The sequence below is a fragment of the Oryzias latipes genome, chromosome 14 (assembly GCF_002234675.1).
Source record: "Oryzias latipes chromosome 14, ASM223467v1".
In the NCBI taxonomy this organism is placed as follows: Eukaryota; Metazoa; Chordata; class Actinopteri; order Beloniformes; family Adrianichthyidae; genus Oryzias; species Oryzias latipes.
In genome coordinates, this window is record NC_019872.2 from 20,551,597 (window position 1) to 20,573,082 (window position 21,486).

Sequence of the window (21,486 nt, forward strand, 5' to 3'; positions counted from 1 at the left end):
TCACATCTGTTCTCAAAAGCTAAGCAGAATTGTCAATAGCAGACTGTCCAAGACTGTCAGGAGCTTTAAGTTACTGCAACGTCAATGGGCTACTCTTATACTAGGTACCCCCCACCCCCCACGTTCCATTCTTGCTCAACTTTTTTTTTTTTCTAGCATGTTCTGGCTGCTGTTCACCTTTCTGTATATCCTGTCGGGGGGTAGCCATAGTAAATCAACTTTACATGATTCGCACATTTAGTTTGGCAGAGATTTAGTAATTCATCCAGGCTGGGGACCGGCACAGGGAGACCCAGACTTGTGCCTCCTTGTGGCTACATAGTTGGGCAGTAGCATGAAGGGTCTTGCCTAGGCACCCACACTGGATTTAGCCTATCGTACCCTCTGGAAAACTAACTCTGGTTTCCTGTGCGCCAGGCCTACACAGAGCCAACTGAGCCATCCAGGTGCTGTTTGACATGTTCTTGATAATCCCCCCCCCCCCCCCCCCCCCATAAACTGGCCAATCAGATGCCTAAATAAAAGTAGGCGGTCTCTCGTCAAATGTTTAAAATGATTGGCAGGCAGTGTAGCCTTCTTTCATTGAAAGGGGTGTGGACTTCCAACAAGCTCACTCCTCATTGGTGATTTACTGTTTAAATCTGGCTCCAACATGTCGGCCTCCATAGAACAATAATATAGGGACTGAACTGAGTTCACTTCATTGGAGCCAGAAGGAAGTCATTTTTATGAGTGACGTCCCACTCACTCAGTCCACTTCTCATATACTCAGTGGTTTCCATGCACCTGTCCCAAGCCCGGTTAAAAGCAAAAGTTCAAGTTGGCTGTAAAATTCTGAGGCCAAAATCAAGTTCAGATTGTGGGGTATTTGTCCGTGGGATCCCCTGAAGGGAGGATCTACGAGGAAAAACAAGTAGCAACATAAACCATTAAACTATGTGGATTGGAACAGAATGCATTAGTTTGTTTTTTGATTAATGTAATCTTCAGTCAGTCCCTTTTCTGTGCAGACCAGTGTGACCTCTGGGACCTGGATCAGTTTATTGAGCAGCAGGTCTTTGTTCTCAGGCAACAGGTTCTGAAAAAGTTGAACTTTTAAGTTATCAACTCGATTGTTCGTTTGAAATGAATAAAGGAAAAAGTAAGAGTTAAAATAAGGAATTGGTTTTAGACCTAACAGCCTTTTGTAACTTTGTTGGTCTGGTCATTTCCCTGCTGCCTTTGTGTTTTTGTCATCGAAAAGGTTATTCGGATCAAGTTCTTGGTTACCTGAAATGTTCCATTGCTCCCCTAGCTCGGTCACCTGACAAGTTTCCTTGATTCTGAAGTAACTTCTCTCTCTTTGAGTGCAAAGTTGTGGCGTTTGGAGTGTTTAACTGCCACCTCGTGAGGTTTTCTCCAGCTGCCGCTGGAAGCCACGTCTTCTGATGAGCCAGTCGAGGGTTTGCTGTCAGTGGTGGATTGTCAGGCGTCTGCGGCCTGTAGTACGGCTTCTTTTCACTGGAAGCAGTGAGGCACAGCAGGGAGAAACCGAGTAAGCAAGGGGGAGGGACGTAGGGAGGTATGTCAGTGGATTACAACCAGTATGTGTTAGAGAGACGCTCGTCTCTCTGATTTTTACTGCAGGCTTTTCTCTCTTCCTAAAAAGGGACTGGAGTTTAGGCACAAATTCACACTAGCTTTCAGGTAAGAAGACATTGAAACTGCTGTTTTGATGAGCTGAAAGTATTTTTTTCGTCTTTTTGTGTAGCAGTGTGCAAAAGGGGGTGTGTCAGAGGAAAAAAACTGAGCGTAGGGAAGTGAGAGCACTGTGCTGCACGGGGAGATTTGGGGTAGAGTTTCAGTTTGTTATGGCATTTAGTTTGTTAGGTCTGACCTATATACGTGGAAGTGTATGTGTTTAGGTCTGCAGACTGTTATACTTGGACAACAAGAGAGAATGCGAACCTATTGTCATGCAGATTGAAATGTAACAGTTTGATCTATTTTTTTGGCTCATACATTGAGTTTCAACATGGCTGCAGCACAGCAGATTTTTAGAGATTCTTGCACAGAAAAGTAGAATTACAGGCTTAGTTAGTAGAAACGTCATAACACACTTTGATGGTGGGACTGTGTAACCAGATCTTCTGGTCTTTGGAGACATGTCTTTGAGTCTTCCGCCTGCCTGTAGTAATCTGTCCAGGAGTTTTGAGGCTGCTTCAGCTGCAGTCATGTCAGCTGGTGTGTTCCAGCCTTTCTTTAGTGGTGTCAGAGTACACGTCTGGCACGTTCCTGCGCATACGCTAGCAGGACCACACATGTGCAGGGTTTTTGCTCCAATTTGACCTCATTCATTCAGAGCTCTCCCTGAAAATGTCTGCTGGAAGGGGTTTGACGTGTGTTTCTAAAATCAAATATTACATTAGAGGCTGTGTATTTTTTTAATCAATTCTTTCTATCATTGTGAATGCTGTACTTTGATTTTTTTTATAGCTTTTTTACAGTGTCATACACACCCCTAAACCACCTACGCTCATCTGAAGGTGGTGTGTTTTTATTTTGATAGGATCCATTCTTGGCACGGCCGAGTCCAGTCGACAGGAGGAGAAGGAGGGATCTGAAGAGGAGCGCCCCGAGTCACTCCTTAAAGCACTGGCTGGCAGCATGGTAAGCCAACTCCACTACTAGTGGGGATTGTAAATGTTAATGTTTATTTTGCTGTAGATTGCAGTTTTTATCTGGTTAAGAGCTGAAGGGGCACGAGCATTTCAGGTCATGTGATAAGAGCGCTTTTCAGGTCTTTGTGTGTTGAACCAGAGGCTTTGTTATGGAAACGCCCAATGAGTAAAACGGCAAGTTTGGGTTTTTTTTCCCAGAAAATGTTGCTGCAAGTTTAAACTCGACTCAAAGTCTTGGAGACGAGTTTGAATTTCAAAACTATATTGATGTTGTTCAAGGGAATACAGTTCAATTTTATTAGTTTCAATTAGAACATCGGATTTGATCATACAGTAACTTATTATAAAATATTATCCTTTTTGGTTGTATTCTCCTGTTATTGTGTCCACAGTTCCCATAACTTCAAACATCTCCATCACAGAAACATTTATTTCTTCTCATTTATTGACGCGATTAGAATTTTTGAACTTGTTCATCTTTGATCTTCTCTGCTTTGTGCTTATAGTCCCACTCCAATCATCTTTTGATCTATTTCCATAGTATTCTCACTAGTCTTTTAATTATACCGTTTAAAAATAAAAAATAAAAACCTGTGTGCTTTGTTAGAAATTAGCCTCTGAGTTGTGGGTGAGACTCTTGGCACGAAACCCCCACCCCCACCCGTTGCTGAGAGCTCACAGTTTACATGATGTCCCACTAGCTTACAGCCCCTCACACCCCCCAACCAGTCATTAGCGGTGCGACAAAAATGGCACACAAGCTAAAGTCCTTCATGTGTTCATTCTATATGAACTGAATCCTGTCTGTGATGTCATCTAACGCTAAGAGTGGGAGGTCTGTCAGTAGTCTGAACTGCTACTTGTAGGATAGATGACCAAGATTATCAAGACGTTACACAAAAGATTCTATGAAACTACACAAAAACAAGAAAATCAACTTCTTTTATTGCAGAATTTTTTTTGAGCAATTCCTCATTCTGAGCAGGAAGGCAGCAGCAGTCATTATCTCACGTATTCTTTTCTCAGCAGGGCTGCACATTTGTTGCATGTGGCTGCAGATTCCCACATGTTTCTGCATCAGAGGAAGTTCTGGGCTGCAGGTAACAGATGTTGCACCGCTGATGTGGCTCCCTGCCCCGTGTCTGGGCTCCATGGTGACCTTGACAAAACTCAGAGCTTGTGACATTTATTTAATCCCACTCTAAATTCCTAAAGAAAAAGGAGTACTTGTTTCTAATCATCTTGTCATTGTTGTAAAAGAATGAATACAGAATGGAAAAATCTTTGTTTCACCCTGTAGTGGGCGCTATTGTTATTTAGCCTACCTGATTGTATTATTCACCAAATATGTGAAAGGTGAGATTCATAGAGATTCATGTCAGGTTTGTTTGTATAACAAGTTAAATTCTTGGCATTCATAAAAATGTATTAGATATATGAAATATAAAATAAAAAAAAGACTAATAAAATAATAAATTCTGCCTTCAGAAAGGTGGAAGAAACTGTGATGACATTGGTGGCAGATTCCTTTTGGACAGAGCTTTTCTGAGGCAGAAGCAGGAAGTGCAGCAGGAGGTCGAGTGTCCCAGGGATCTGGTCAGCTGTGTCCACAGAATGTCACCATGGCTGGCTGCCCGGCTCTCAGCCTTTTTGTGGGAGCTTAATTGATCGCAGAGCTGATTAACAAATAATGTGGCCGCCGGTGCAGGCAAAATGACTGCCTTCCTGTGTAGAAGAAAAAAAAAAATGGAATCTGGGTTCAGTTCTTCCCTCATTGTGTAGCACTTTGCTGTGGCTGGAGTTACAATCCTCATGTGTAATCACACCTGAATAGCCGTGGCAGGTGTGCCAAACACACCCAGAGTTCTTCAGTCACAGGAAATCATTCAGTCTTAAGCTGCAGGCGGTTGGACAGCTGTAGAATAAAACTGCATCAGCTCTTAGTTTGTTAATGATTGACAGTGGGAGGCTTTCAAAATAAAGGTTCCATTCTTATGTAGTGCAGTGATGTTGAGTTGATTCAGTTTAGTAAGAAAAATGGTTTGATTTTATCTTGGCCTTATATTAAAGACAGAACGTGAGGATTTGATGCTTTTGTTTGTTCGTTTCTTGTTGTCGGACATGAGGCATGTGATCACAGCCACTGTGCATTGTAGTGCACTTATTTGAAAGGCGTTTCAGAGTTATTGTCCCAGCGACAAACCCTGATGGGTGTTTGTGTGGCTGCACAACTTCATCTCATTTAGTTCCATAAGAGTTCAATGGTCTGGACGAATGGTTCATTTCTGTTGTTGTGTGAACTGACTCTTCAGTCAGCAGGAGAGCTCAGTGAAAGTGAAGCTCTCTGGTTAATTTAAGGTTGCAGTCAGTGCGGTGTGGATATAAAAAGAATATTTGCTTTTCTGTCACCTGTTTTGTTTGAAGTCTTACTTGTAAGATTTTGTGTTTCAAACAGTTGATTTAAAACAATCCTCTCCAACTCCAATAGTGCAACATTCTGCAGCAGCAAACACTAATGAACTATTATTTAAGCGACAAAACGGTAATTTAAAAATGACCAAAGGAACACATTTGAAGATTATTTTTAAGCATTCATGTCTTATTTCTGTCTTTTTTTCTGCAGTTTATCCGAATGTCAACATGTAGGTTAACATCGCTGACTCGCTGGCCTATTTACCTAAAATAAAACCAAGACACAAGCGGACGATTCTGGTTCTCAGTTTCAAACTGGACCCTGCATCACCTTACAGTATTCTTCAAAACTCATTAGGAAAACAAAGATATATGGTTATTAATAGATTTGGATAAAAAGTCATGCCCCCTCACCCTCCGCGGGTGGTTTCTCACCCAAGCCCGGGTCCTCTATCAGAGGCCTTGGAGCTTGAGATCGCTTCTAAAGTAGATAAAAATATCATTAGAGTAGGACTTTACAATCCTTCAGAAGAAATTGCCTGTTTTCTATTTTTTGCTTCTAGGAATTCAATTCGGCTCAATCCATCTGTTGTAAATCATTACAAGAAAACGTTAACCAAGAAAAGACTTCAATGATTTGTTTTCACTTTCTATTTCACAGAAAAGAGGAAAAAAAAGATTTAGAGGAATTACAGGAGTGTGCCGCTCTGTTTAGGGCTGTATTGTTTTGAGGACAAAGTCTCTTTCCATTTTGTCTCATGAGTTTAATTGTCCCTCTGACTGTAGATTCAGCAGGATGTAAAGCAGCTTGTGCACACGCCTCACCTTGGTCTATAAACTAAGTATCAAAGATAAACCTTGATTCAATGATGACAGTTGTAATGAATGACAATACTTCAAGAAATCAAGATTGTTCAGCGATGGGCTTCATTTTTCTGTGCTTTTCAGTGAGACGAATTACCTTTTTCTTCCTGCACAGTAAACTATGAAACATGGTCTATCTCCTTTATTTTTTACTGACTGTTTGCCCTGGAGCCATAAACCAACACACCTGTGCAAGTTTTGTTTTTTAAAAACACTTTTCAACTTGTTTTTGTACTTGTTTTTTTCCAGAGAAGTTCCGCTTTAAGGCTCCGGCAGGATTGAGCCGTTATCTCATCTGACTCTTTTGCGAAAGACTAGAAACAGCATTTGGAAACAGACGTTAACGTCTGAGGCTCAAGATCACCTCAGCAGATCTGTTTCAAAGGTGACGTTCAGGCGTTAGTATGTTTAATACAAGTTCATGCAGCCAGGCTTTCATTTCACTCATTTTATGGGTTTAGCATGTTTGGTCAATGCATACATTTTGAAGTCAGTTGTAGCTTATCAGTGAAAAAGCTTTAAGCTCCATACATCTAAGAGAAAATCAAGAGAAAAATACCACAACACCATGTTAAAAGTACCAAACACCCAATTAAGCTCCAATCATTTTTTGATCTGAAAGAGTTCACAGTGGTCTTTCCATTACGATTATCGTTTTTAAAATAAAGAAAAACCTGTTGTTTTCTAAGACATAGTTTCTGCAGAGTGGCAGGAGTTCATCACAAATTCACCTCTGACTTGTGGGCGTGGCCACCTTTCCCCTCCCTATCGCTGAGAGCTCTCTGTTAACATGCACTTCCACTAGCTTACAGCCTTTCATACCTCCTGCCTAACTTTGGTGGTGCGACCGTTTTGAGTCGGGTCAGATGAGGAAAACAAAAATGTTCCTGGATCTATTTGTCCACACGTGGATGCATCAGAATAGAGCAGAGCAGGGAGCTTGTTACCCGCCCAGCATATTTTCTTTTTCCCGTTGCATTTTTTTCATCTGCTCCTGATTAACAAAGATTTGAATAAGGAAATACTAAGAAACATTTGATTTTAAGCGTCATTTTCTTTATGCATGTCCTCTATCATGAGAAAAATGCCACAATAGCATGTTTAAAGTACCAGAAACAGCATTTTTATCGGAGCGGGTCTTTAGGCGTTTAGAATAAGTTCCTTTGGCTTTCTTTAGAGCATGTGGCTCCTTATTAATAGCTTTAATTCCAGTTTTTTATTGTTTTGTTGTGTGTTCAGGTTATGTTGCACCCATACAAAGGTAAGAATGATCAAAGCAGATGAAAAAAAGAATCCTGTTCAGTCTAAGATTAAAATTTGGTCACAGTAACCGTAGAGAATCTATCATAAAAAAATAAAATTCCGTTTTTTTGTGTTGCGGTCCGCATCCAGCTATGCTGCATGCAGTGCATTCCTGCTGGTTACATAATTTGGGGGTCATGCAGCTGTAGGTGATCGGCTGTCACGACTCTTTCAGGGAGGAGGCTGGAGTAGAAAGGGGGAGGGGCACTTTTGCCCGCCGTAGTACACGGAGAAATGTATGTGCTGCATTGACCTTCCAGGTTTCAAAGCACAATAAGACTGTGCTGCTCTGATGTGCTGCAGGGTCTGTCCCCTTTGGGGGCGTGTGTGGGGGTGGGGGTGATGTCAGACAAATGAGCAATGATTTTCTTGCAGAAAGCTGCGTGACCTGAAGTTCAGTTATGTTGATGTTCCACTTTCCATCAACTAGCATAGGCGTGTTCCACCATCCTGCTCCAGATTCTTGTTTGTTTGTACAGTCGGCTTGTTCAGAGCCTCTGCTTGACTGACAGCTGCAGCATCCTGCAGCTGATGTCAGATGGTGCACGTGCAGAGGTTAGACCGACTGCCGTCTCCCAGCGTTGCCGCTTCACGGCTAGGAGTGAAGCCTTTTAATGTGCGGAGGGAGGGATGGAGGAGTAGAGGATGAAAAGGAGTTGGAGAGGAATGCAAACATGGGAATGTGAGGTAGATGCTCATGCAGAGGGCGGAGCTTAACAGGCTGCTTTCTCCTCTTCCTTTCTCTCCTCCCTCCTCTTCTCCTTGTGCTCCCATCTACTCACTACACTTCTGGGGATGCATCTGCAGCTATCTTTGCTTTTCTTTTTCGGTTTCAGCTCTGCAAATTAGAAAGATTACTGCTTTTTTCTTTGTACCGTCTATGGACTATCCTCCTTTTCCTCGAGGTGCAACAGGAGCGCTGTTCAGACTCTCCATGCTCCTGCTCCCCTTTCTTATGCCGTAGATGGAGGAGGGGGGGGTGGTTTGGATAAAGAATCCTGAATGAGACAAGAGTGTTTTCCCTTGGCACCTCCTGAGACGGGGATCTGTGCAGAAGGTGGTGGAGGGGAGCGTGGTGGCAGGCAGATTAGAGCAGAGGAGGCTGGGAGAAGAATGGTTATGCCGGCTCCTCGTGCTCTTGTGCTGCTGCTCTGGAGGCTGCGTGTCACTCTGGCACAGTCCTGCCTTTCCTCGACATGAGCGTCGCAGGAAGGGTGTCCTGCTCCATGCTAAACTGCTTCGTAAGTCCCTCTGGCTTCTATTCTGGTTTTCATTGCAGTTTCGAGTCTGGTTTCAGATGGGTGCGTAGTAGAATCCTCCTCATTTAGCCGGATCTTTGCAAACACACAGCGCCGCTGCAGTCAGAAGCATCCCTGACTTCATGGAAACCATCTTCATTTCCCTCCCTCCTGAGAGTAACTCTTGTACTCCTCCTCCTCCTCCTCCGGTGTTGTGCTCTTGGTGATTTGACAGAAGGAGACGAGGAGTCCCGTCTTGAGTTGGTCAGGTAAATTGTTTGTGCTGCTCTGAGTTGGTACACAGTGTTCTGCTGTTCCTGGGGCTGACGAGTTATCGCCGTTAACTGCAGTGGACCTGGACAGAACAGGTGCTTCACTTGGAGTCATCTTCATACAGAGCAGAGACTTGCTTGAATCTACTCAACTTAAATTAATTTAAATTAGACTGTCTTCCCGTTTATTGAAACTTTATAACAAGTTTAACGTCTTTGTGCTGTCTTTGTTTTATGCTTTAGTAGAAGAAAATATCTTTTTAAATAACTGAACTTGCATCTTTTATGTTTTGGTGACTTCTACTGACCAAACAGCACACATTTTAATAGTTTTTAGGAACTTTTTTAAATTTATTGAAATGTTAGTGTATAGTGATTAGTCAACGACAGCTCTAGGGTTAGGGGTCAGCAAAGGACAAGCAGCTTTGGTAAGAAACCTTTGGAAGATTCTCTTTTCCATCTTAATTCCATCTAATCATATTTTATCGAGCCTATGCATACAAACATGCATAGAGCAAAAACAAAACAAACAAAAAGCTAAGACGAATAAAAAAGCAAATCTATAGGCAAACACATTGGCACCACAACCTCTCCAACTTGGTTTTTAGGTCTTCGCCAAACGTGAGGTCAGCTTGTCATTCATTACATGCATAGCTTTACCATCATGTCTTTAGTTGGTCCGTTGCTATGCTGCAGCGTCTTGCAAACAAGGCAGCATTCCAGTGTAGTTCTTCCTGCAATAATTAAATGGGATCTGAGGTAGCTGACCTTTGTCAACTTACTCCTGATAAAGGTTATCAGTAAAACTTTTAAAAACAGTGTTAGACACCTCTGTCACTTTCTGCTGAAATTAATAAAGTAGTGAAGATGAGGTTCAAATACAGAGTGAAATCCTTTTAGAGACCCAAGTGGATGACTATGGTGGAAAATAAGACGTTTGAAAACAAAGAGATGTCATATTTACCAGAGTCACAGGTAGAAGAAAGTGTCCCAGCACAGACGTGAAACTAAATCTACCAAGCATCAAAGAGTCCTTTTCAGAAAGAAATTGAACCTATTGACCCTCATATTTCACACGACTGAAAATGATTTGTTGAAGACATCTTGGAATCCACAGATTACTAAGGAAGCTTTGCTGAATCTCGTAAATGTGTTCCAATCATGATGTAGTCAAAATTCCAAGGAGCTTTAATCAGTGAGATTGTGCAAGAAACATTGTTTGGAAAACTAGAAGGGAAAAACCCAATCAAGGTTTGTGGAGCACTGATGGACTCTGGGAAATTTTATTTGAACTTAACTGCTTGGTAAAGAGCAGAACTGCCACTATTTGAAGACGATAACACTGTACTGTTTATAGCAGTCATAGGAAGTAATGTGTGATCTTCTCAGTGACTCCTCCCTCGGTTTCCTCAGGAAGCGGTTGTGACCAGGCGTACACAATTTACGGCCCTTTCTAATATATATCTGCGCTGCAGCTGAGTCAGCACTTCTCGCTCTGCGTCAGTGTAATTGAGTGTCCACTAAGTGGATCACACCTCTGTCAGTCTTCCCCAGCAGCAGCAGCAGCAGCAGCAGGCTGCAGTGTTTGCATCACCATCACTTTGTTGTGACCTGGCAGGGCCATGTGGTGTCTGCACTAAATGGAGCTATTAGGAAAAGCCTGAGTGATTGGTCGAGGTTTTTCCATTACTCAAATCATACGTGCTTTCAAAATTAAAGCTTTTTCAGCCGTCACTCTTGGCTGTTTTAATAAATGCATCGCGCGGGAACCCGTGATCTTTAAAAGGTTTCTGCTCAAGTTTCATGACAGTGACACCATGACCACAGCGCGCGGAATTTTAGCACCAAGCTACACAATACCATCAATATATAAGCTGTGGTTCATCTCACCCTAATATGTAGTAAAGCAACACTTTTGAGTTGACAGTTTTATCCCTCGTCTACATGGACTTTCAGTCTTGTTTACCTCTCTTGACCAGTTTCTTTCAGTACCTGGACTGCGGCCCACTTCTTACATTCAAATGGAACTGATTGTTCTGAATATGGTGAACAATCAAATATTCATTTAGTTGGAGAGGATAGGAAAAAAAAGATTACTTTTTCCTTTTTTTTGCCAGGGGCCTGTAAAAAAGAAAAAAAAGTAAAAATTCTTCCCACTTGGCAGATTTTCTTTAAATATGCAAAAAAATAAAATAAAATAAATCTGCCAATGGGATAAGAAAAATAGTCTTACAAAGAATTCTTATTTTATGAAAACAATTTTAGTCATTAAGACATCTTTTCTCATACTGATTATTTTACCAATGGAAAAACTTTTTTGACAATATTATTTTTCAAGACATAAAATAAGAAAAGGGTCTTCTTACTTTAAGATTTAGTTTTAGTATATTAAACTTTCAATTGTAAAGTTTCTATTTTGGCTTCTCAGTTGAGATTTTCTGTGTTTTCCACCTCTATTGTTGTCCTTTTCCTTGGACTTTTTATGCAGAGTATTTCTTAACATTTTGACATTCAGTCTGTCGGTCTGCTTCTGCTTTTTAATGCATCCTCCTGATGAGTCACTGTGGGCTGAAAAGCAGACCTGTGTGTTTGTGAGTGTGTGTGTGATCTGCGCACACACTCAGGAGGTCACCTCTGTTCTGTTCTTCTGAAACAAAGCCCTACTCAGATTAACACAGTAATCTGGCTAGGGTGGCAAATCGTGGAGAAAACACATCGGCATCTAAAAAAGTGGTGGTAGTATCCATGGCAACGAGACACTTATTTGTGTGCCGGTTCTGTTGAGTCTCGGCTAGCTTAGTTCTGCAGAACGACCAATTTAAAAAAAAACAAAAAACTAGGCACATGCACACCAGATTTCCAACGTGGTGCCTCTATTTTCTTGTAGTAACAATCCTCCCTGCGTGAAGCCTCTTCTGCAGGGTTTTTGTGCTTAGTCATGGAGGTCTGCCACAATGGCTTCCTCTCTAAGAGATGCTGTTGAGGCAGCAGTTATGATGACATGGAGCACAGAGTCTGGGCCTTATATTTAATTAATGCGTGGTGGCACATGTGTGTGCGCGCTCACAGGCCCTTCCAGCTTTGGAAACAGTGGTCAGACAGAGGCGGGGGAGTGCACTGCCTCGCAGCAGTGACGAAGCAGAAATGTGTCGGGCGCAGGACAAGCTGTCCTCCATCTTTTGCTACCGTTATGGAAAGGAGAGCATTTCTTCTGTCTCTGTAATCGTTTTTTTTAAGCTGATCCTTTACAGCAGAGCAAAGATGATTGGAGTCTTTGCTGCTTGAGTTTGTTTTAAAATGAGTTGCAGATAAACGCTCATTAGATTTTGATCTCCAATCTATTTTTAGTCAGGGTTGCCATAGAAGAGCAGCTGAAATCAGCACAGAAAGTGAAGACATTTGTTTGGTTGATTACTTTCCAGTAGTGGTGGCTACTTTCTTAAGTTTTTGTGCTAATTTTAATTTCGTTGGCCTGTCAATGAGTCAAATCTAGGGCTGCACAATATGAGGAAAACTGTGCAATATTACTGATCAATAATGATATGACGATATAGCTTGTGATACATGAACAAAAAAGAAAAACATAGCATGACTTAATACATCATTTCCATTTCATTACAACACTTTTATTTAAATAAAAGTCAACATATACTCCACATGACCCTCTTCCACATAGGAGGCTGGCATAAAAAGGGTACGTCTGATTGGTGAAAACCGTGAAATGCTTACCGGTAAATGGTTTAATTTAATTTTTTAATACTTCAAGCTTGGACTACACAACATGAGGAAAACCTGCGATATGCGATATTAGTGATCAACATTGCAATGATGATATATCTTGCGATATATGAACAAATGGCAAAACAACCAAAAATATCATTTCTATTTCGCTGCAGTTTAAATTTAAATAAGTCAACTTAACTTAAATTATACTCCAAATGACCCTCGTCTACATAGGAGGCGAACATCTAACAAAAGGGCTTCATCTGATTGGTCAAATGCATAAAGGGATTTATTTCGATTCGCTAAATACTTCAAGCTACCATAAGACTGTTTTAGCACATTTAAAGTAACCATTTATTGCAATTTTTGCCATCTTTTGCGATATACATATTGGCACAGCTTGATATCGCAATAACGATACATTTGCTTTGATTTATTGTGCAGGCCTACTTCAAGCTACCATAAGGTTGTTTTAGCATGTGTGTAAACCTTCAGGTTATAACATGGTCGGGGTAAATACTCGGTTCCTATTGGCTGCTGGGTGTGGATTAAAAAGTGGTGCACCACTAGAAAATACTAAAAACTGATTGAATATTTATTTCTTTTGTAAGTGACCATGTTATTTTCTGATAATGCACACTTCGTTGACCATTAACCCTTACATAACAACTTATTGCAATTTGTGCCGTCTTTTTACGTTTGGATCATGCTAATGAGATGGGGGGGGGGGGTGACTTAGAAATGCATGTATTAAATTATACAAATGGTTATATACCGGTAGTGGTTATAGGTTATATAGTGGAAGTATTGCATGTGTGGAGGATTCCTGGATGAATCTTTGGTTCCTCCTATTGCTACATTTGTAGTTAAGAGTCCATGTTGTAAAAATTTGAAATCACTAACAGTTGGAGGTAAACTTACTAATACTAAGGGCCTTCCATTTCCTACTTTTGGATGAGGCAACAGCTCTTGTTGGGTTTGTCTGTTGCCTCAGCAACATGAAAGCTGCCTAGCGCCTCCTCTACAAACCTCACTCACTGTTGCCGTATCCACAACACAGCTGGGCTTTCCTCTTGATGCAAACAACCAAAGCTCCTGTGCCGGACAGAGGCAGCTTATGCTGACCAAGAAGCTGAACTCAAAACTCTCAATTATTCAAGTTGAAAGCAGTCAGAGACACCAGTAAAGCTGCTAACTTTGCATTTACTGCGCTCTTTAGGGTGGCGGTTGGCGTGTCTTCTTTCTGCACTGTTACTCGTGGATTTTGAAACTGATGACATCTCAAAGTGCTTAACATTTGCAAACCTGCTCTGCGTGCTGGAGGGTGTTGCAGACCACAGGAACGCAAAGTCAGTCTTGCTTCATAACTAGTTCAATAAACATCAGGTGGTCTATATGTGTTGGTGTGTAACGTTAAATGCTTTGGCTTCTTAAAGGGATCAACCCTGAATTTAGGGGATAAATGATGCAGAATGTTAGAATTTAGGTGTTTATCAAACTTTCCTTCAAGGATTTGCTTCTATTCATAGTTGATTATGATAAAATCCAAGATCAAGAAAATTCTACTTTAAAAAAAGTTTTAACAAATGTAATCCCTTTGCCTAGTAAAGATCTGCTTGTTCTAGTTATTTTATCATTTTAAGTACAAGGCTAGAGGAGGAGCAAACCCATGTGGACTGCTTTGGAACCAATTTAAAGGTTTCTCTGATTGTGGCTGATTGTGAAGAAGTGTCTAACCTCTCTTTCACGTGAATCATCTCTTATCTGGAATCGTGGAGGTAAAAAAAACACGTTAACACAAACATGGGTGTGTCTTTAGGTCAATTGAGGTTTCATTTATGCCGCACTTTGTTCAGGTCTGGAGGTTGTTCTCAGTCCTGGCACAGCCTTTTTTCAGCCATCACAATGGTCGCTTAGTGGAATTTCTAATCTAAGAGATGCAGTAGGAATGACCTGAGTATCAGGTCTTTTCCTGTCTGTTATTGAAGTGGCACTTTAATTAGACATGAAGACAGTGGAGCGTTCTCCCCCCAGATGACATCGTGGAAATAAAATCTTGCATAAACTTTCCCTATTTTTATTTCGTTTCTGCTTGTGTCGACCTTGCAGTCTAAGTTCACCTGAGGAATTATAGTTGCATTCTGTTATTTGGCCTCACAGAGACAATCTGCTGTTAACTTCTGAGGATTTAAAGGACTCCAGATTCCCCCTCATGCTATCTTGACTGACTCCTCAAGGGTGTTTTGGTATTTTGCATGAAATGAACTGGAGCAGGGATTCCAGGGACTCTTAAAGAGTCACTGTCCTGCTCATTTTCCAGCTAACTTTCTCCTGTTTGTTGCTGATTACCTGGATCAGGTTTGTTTATTCCGTCAGAAACTGGACTCGCCTGATCCAGCTACTGAATCAGTGTTGGCTGGAAAACAGGCTTGTTCTTAAGGAGCAGAGTTTCAGACCCCTGAATTAGAAGGTTTAAATTACTGGGTGGTTTGGGAGCATAACTGACCGCAGCGCTCTGATCCTCCATGTCAAGTGAGCAAATTTCACTCACTCAATTGTGTTATGGCTACTGATACTTTGACTTAACTTATAAGCTTAATCAGCATAACATCGTAAAATGTTCCCCTATTTTAGTATGGATATTCACTGGATTTTCCTTTTCTTTTGAAGGCCACTAACTGACCAACAGAAGCCACTGTCATTGTTTATTTATAGCTTGTCCTTTGTTGACATCCTGGATCTCTATTTGCATTTTTGTTATAACTCTAAAAAGAGTATATTTTAGGTTAAAAGTCCTAATGCAGAGTCTTTGAGTTTGTGTTTGCAGTGGTTGGAGCTCGTCTGATGGCAGCTGAGGCTAAAACAATGTTGGAAAAGTTCTTGTTTCTGTTCATGTTTGTGACGTCCTCCACTCTGCAGACAATCTAAGGCACGTATTGATTCAATAACCACGTTTTGATTATAGTAACTAAAAAAGCTGCAGACATTCTGTTTAAAATTGCAGAACACAATAATGTAAATAGGCACAATCGGCACTAACTCCACATGGTGAATAGATGGTCTTGCTTTCAATCTAAATGTTCAAGTCTTTTCATTTTCATCGATGTAAATGAGTGCAAGACTTGTGCAAGACTCAAAAATACAGATTTGCTCATACTTTATGTGGTGTGTTTTATTTTTACGTCAGGTGGAAGCCGGTTGGAGGCTTGTCTGTGATGGTGCGGTTTACATCTGTTATTATTCAGGACAGTGGGGGTGATCTTAATGCAAAGCTTGATTACCTCTTTGGACTTTGACAGATGGGATTGTTTTCCTCTAAGTTGTTGTAAGATTTTCAGTTGTCTTCATATTTGTCCTGTTGTTGTCCTGCGATTTGACAGGAGCATCCAGACACGAATCAGCAGGACCTCCTGTAGTTTTCATTAGCAGTCATGCGATCATAATGACACAAGGAAACCAAATCCAGCAGTGAAGTGATGGTTTTTGTTTTTTGAGTGCTGTCCTTTTACACATAGATAAAGGAGAACAAGGGTTGTGTGTTTTTCCTCGTCTGCGTGGACTGAAGTGTGACATGATGAACGTGGTCTTTGCAGAGCACCAGCACCCAGAGCTGTCGGGATGGGGTCGACTGCCCTCTTTGTTCCTCACTTTCTTACTTCTGCCTCTTCGCTATTTGGGCTAATTTTAGCAATCCATTAAAACGACAGTTTGAATGTGTTGTTAAGAAATTATAAGGTTATAGGAGTATAGTGTAAGGTTAAAATGAGTAGTCGCATACAAACAAAAAAATATCTTTCATCTTAAACTTAGCAGTATTTTAATATTGCAATATTAAAATTAATATTTCATGTACATTTTGATGGTTATAATTTAGCTTAGCAGTCAAAGCCATACACCCAGATCTGGTAGAAAGAAAAGGCCTGTTACCTCAGGGATGGCAAACATGTAACCAATGCCTTTGTCACAACTTCCCTTATGGGTGGATATGGGTGGATATGGGCTGTCTGCGGGCAAAAAATGGACAAACCTGTATGCGGGTGGCCCGCACAAAATTTCAAGACTGTAGAACACTCTGTGAACCCATAGAGAAAAAAATCACACACATTTATATCTACTGGCATGCGGCAGGTCGTAGCCAAACATAAACAGGCGAGGAGACGCAGGTGCGTCCGATTTCTTTTTTTTTGGTGGTTGTTTTTTTTTTTTTTTTAATCCCCAAATACTGCAGATTATGCAGGTAGCCTGTTCGTGCTGTTCAAGTGATAGTTGCGTTCCTTAATCACAGATTTTCCTTAATCACATCACTTATGTATATTGCCTGTACACCCCATGCCTGCAGCATTTGGGCACGGTCAGTATGAAGTCAATGTGAACACTTTACAATTGACTAGAGTGTGGCATAAGGACTTTGTACAATAGCATCACCTGTATATCAAATACATGGAACTTACTTCACAATACACTCACCACACACACAATAATGGTATGTTCTAGTTCCATGATGTCCTTTAAGATGGCCATATGAGCCTCAGGGGACCTGCAAGACACACCTGTGTTCGCACACATTGAAGCACTTTTTATGAAGTTTTATGTATAATTTTAGTAATAACTTGTTGTTGTTGTTGTTTTTTTATAGGTATGAATGTTGCACTGACCTGGAGGCACTTTTAATTTCATTGTACGTACGAAAAATACGTACGAGTATTTACCGTACGAGTGATTGTAACGAAGTCCTTATTCTGATTTGAGAACTAAAAGGAATGTGTAAAGTACTGCACGAGCAGATGGGGCATCAGGCAAATGAAAGGTTTTGCTGTCCTATAACCCTGCTGCAGTGGTCAGAATCCTGCCCTGCAGTAAACAGCGGTCCAAGTTTGAAGAATCCAACAGAGCAAATGAGTTCCTAGTTGCTCAAACAGCTGGGATTTTTCATGTTTGTTTTTATTAAAGGTTGCTTAGAGGAGCTTTTAGCAGAATTCTCCCGACATGCAGGTACTTCCAACTACTCATGAGTCATGAGTATGTCAAAAAAACATCCAAATCTCCCTGTTAAAGGTCTAAACCACATGGAAAGATAGCCTGTTAGTTAAATTTAAACTTTTACCAAGCCGGATGCTTTTAGCTTGGCCTCAAAAGTGGAGGAGGTGTCTCATTGCAAACTGGAAGCTGGTTGGTGTGAGCAGTAGGAAAGTTCTCGACTCTTCGTCTTGTTCTTGTTGGATTTCTGTAAGTCGATGAACGGCAACATTTCAGTGATATGAGGCCAGATTAGTATGACATGCTAGTTCAAAGTGATAAAAGTAAACAACTATTTCAACACCAGTCAAAAGCCTGCCCCCCCCTTTTGTTTTTGTTTTGCAACACCCCGGAGTCAAAGTCTAAAGGTTTTTGCAGTCCAAAGCCCGAAAGCGTTTTATCTTTTTACAGATGCGTTGCTTATCTTCACTATGTCAAAGTTAAAGGAATATAAATGGTGAAAGGTTCCCCTCAGCATTTTGGTGATGATTATTTATCAGTGAGAAGAATGTTTTTCAGGATGAAATGGTAAACATTGAGGCCCCCCCCCCCCGACCTCAGCGGGTCAGCTGTCTCTCATTGACAGTCAGGTTTACATCTGCTCTTGTCAATTTTTTACCGTCTACGTGATTTCTGAGTTAGCTGGAGAATGTTGTGAAATTTCCCTGAACGCTCCTGCACAGCAGCATGTTTAAACCCTAACTGTGAGAAAATGACTTTTCTGGTGCTCATCATTTATCTTTACGTGTTTTTCTTTCATATCCTTCAGTGTTAAAATCTTGTCAGTCCCTTTAAGGAGAATCCCATCGCTGAGGTGCCCTTTGTCTTGTGTTTGTCTGTCAGGGTGAAGAGGGGCCTCCCAGTCTGGAGTACATCAAGGCTAAGGATCTGTTCCCCCAGAAAGAGCTGGTGAAGGAGGATGAGAACCTTCAGGTGAGCCCAACAGTTTGCTGTGGAACTCGTGAGAATGAGGCAAAGGCATCATCTGGTACTTTATTAAGTTTTCAGTTTTAAAACATAATACAAACAAATTCAAAACCCAGTCCCCCACCCCTCCTGCTGTCAGTTGCATATACACCAATATCCATTTAGTAAAGAAAATATAAGGAAATGAAATGTTACAAGTGATAAGAAAAGAGAAACATGAATATATAAAATCAGTCACGGTATAGGTGAAATAACATATAAAAAAACAAAACAATAAGTAAAGTTCAAATATATTAACACACGTAAAAAAAAGATTTTTTTTTTTTAAAAAAAAGAGGCATCATTCTGTCACACTTGTAGATGGTAGACTAAAAAAGTTGAGAAATGGTCTCCATACCTTTTAAAATGTATGTTCTGATCGTCTCACAGTGAATCTTATTTTTTCAAGTTTAAGATGGTAAAGCACATCTCGAATCCAATGTGATAAAGTGGGTGGGGCAGCATCCTTCCATTTAAGAAGAATGAGGCGTCGAGCTAGCAAAGTTGAAAAGGTAATGATCCTCTGACCACCTGCAGGCAATGTCGGAGCCCCACTGTTTATTCCAAACAGAAATACAAGTGGGTTTAAAGTTAGTTTGACTCCCAAGATGCAGCTAAGTGCCTCACAGATATTTCCCCAAAAGCACTGTATTTTAGGGCAGTACCAAAAAGTGTGGATTAATGTTGCCTCTGATTATTTGCATCTGTTACACAGTGAATCAATTTGTAGATACATCTGAGCTAATCTGGCTTTGCAGAGGTGAGCACAATGCACAATCCTAAATTGCAGTAGACAATGTTTTACACACATTGAATATGAGTTAACATTCCTCACAAAATTTTCCCAGTCTGTTTCACTGATGGTTTCACTAAGATCCTGCTCCCAAGATGTTTTAAGGCTTTGCATCGAGGGAGACTCTGTGACTGAGATCATGCTAAACAATTTACACACCGATTTCTTCCGAGTGGGATTGAAGATCAAAATATTATCCAGAGTATTTTGAGGAGGTTGGATAGGGAACCCTGTGATGGAGGTCATGATGAAATGACACACCTGCAAGTATCTAAAAAAAATCGAAGCTAGGAATATTATATTTGTAGACCAGTTGTTGGAAAGAGGCAAATTGATTATTAGAAAACAAGTTGTTAAAGGTCTTCAAACCTTGTCGCCGCCACCTCTGGAATGCAGCTTCCAACAATGAAGGTTGGAAACATTTATTGGATGCTATTGGAACTTGCAAACTCATCCCTAAGTAACCAAAATGTTTTCTGAATTGATGGAAGATTTTAATCGAGTTATGTACTACAGGATTATCAATAGTCAGAGGTTTAGCCAGTGGAAGTGTTGCACCAATGACTGATGGCAACAAACCAGGCCCAGCAGAAAGTTTCTCCATCTCCACCCATGGCTGTCCAACATCATTGGAGTAATGTGCCCAGTATGTCATACAACACAGATTAGCAGCCCAATAATAATAATAGCGTAGGGTTGGAAGTGAAAAACCGCCATGCTGTTTTGTTTTCTTCAGATGTTCCTTGCGCAACCATGGCTTTGTATCATCTGGTACTTTGAAGGATGATGGTGACTTCTGCTCTAAAATACCTCTCTGAAGTGTGCATGTGCGTAAAAGCAAGAATTGATTGACAAGATAATTCTGCAGGAGTCAAAACTCAACAGGCAGAGGGCACGCTGAAGATCTGTGCCCCCTTTTTTTAGTTTTAAAAGAACATCTTGTTATATCTCTCGCTGGTGAAAAAAGTATGACGGATTTTAATCATTGATTTTTAGACAGGGCGGCCGTGGTAGAGGGGTTGACTTCTGTTAGGAATATCACAGGCTCGATTCCTGCCCGGCCATGTGTCGAAGTGTCCTTGGGGAAGACATTGAACCCCACATGGCTCCTGATGGCTATAAGTTGGCATCACTGCCTTTAGCGTTAACAACTCTGGAGCCAACTTTTCCAATGACAAGTCTGTTTAAACGCTTATATATGCGTGTTTCGGGCTTCTGCGTTCAAGACATTCATGCATTGCTACGATCATTTCCACTACCATTTTGGCCTATAGGCACAAAATGTCTGATCAAGTAACGTTCACATCGTCCTCAGCAATGTGCATTTGATCGTTGAGCAGAAGGTGGTGTTTTTTGCCCGGCTGGACACAAAGTCTCTCATATATTGGAATAGAGCTGGGATAGCAAAAGCCTGGAGCAAGATTCGCACCGCTTCAACATTTTGCACCAAGCCTCTTCCAACTGTAGGTGGCGGATGTGCGCTAATATTGGGTAGCAACAGTCCAGTGTGAACACCATATGCTGTATATGCACGTCAATGTGTGAGCGGAGCATTAGGCAGCAGTGTGTGAATGTGTGTGTGAATGGAACTGTGAATGTAAAGATCTTTGGGCCTTAAAGGAAGGTAGAACAGCACTGTAGAAGTACCGGTATATACCATTTACCATGGCATCATTTGTATAGAAGTCCTCTTATCTTTGTTCCTCTGAGATTTTGAGCTTCTTCCTATCTTGGTGGTTAATGAGCCAGACAATCATGTACCCTGTTCTCTGTGAAGGGAACAAAGGAAAGATGCAGGGTGGAGAGATTTGCCTCTATACTCTGTATACTCTGTCTTTCAACCTTGTGGTTTGGAGAGGAGGCATCATTCCATCAAACTGCGGAAACCGTCAACCTTCTCAAAGTGCTGCTGTTGGTGCTGAGAAGTTCGGGGCAAAAGCAGAAAACCACCAGCTTTGATGGGAGGAAGGGCTGCATGTTGGTCCTCACACGAACATTTTCTATAGCTATAGCGCTTCCCTCCCCTTGCATTCACACATTCTGTCACATGTCTACACTCTTGTGCTTTCAGTTGTCATTATGACTTTCTCTTGCTCCATATTTTACCTTCATATGCGTTCAGGCAGATTTTTTTCTGGTTAATGTGTACGCTCGTCCTGATATGAAGTCTGGCACTACCGGAAGTCACGACTCTGGTTTTCCTGATCGTAAACCCCCCCCTCCTCCTCCTTCCTCATGTT

General features: G+C 41.2%; 1 protein-coding gene across 9 annotated transcripts in view; it reads left to right on the top strand.

The window, feature by feature from the left end:
* The window catches only part of mtmr4 (myotubularin related protein 4), a 44,228-nt gene that overhangs the window by 2,660 nt on the left and 20,082 nt on the right, over positions 1-21,486 (top strand). For 3 of the 9 annotated variants that reach the window (XM_023962308.1, XM_020709036.2, XM_023962311.1), the window contains exons 2-3: positions 2,549-2,649; positions 18,331-18,420. In XM_023962308.1, coding sequence (XP_023818076.1) covers positions 2,647-2,649; positions 18,331-18,420 — 93 coding nt within the window. In that variant the 5' untranslated portion in view covers positions 2,549-2,646. Of the gene's footprint in view, positions 1-660; positions 1,535-1,567; positions 1,687-2,548; positions 2,650-3,691; positions 3,761-7,991; positions 8,480-18,330; positions 18,421-21,486 lie in introns of those variants that run through there. The other 6 variants (XM_023962309.1, XM_020709037.2, XM_023962306.1 and 3 more) reach the window with 4 other exon arrangements.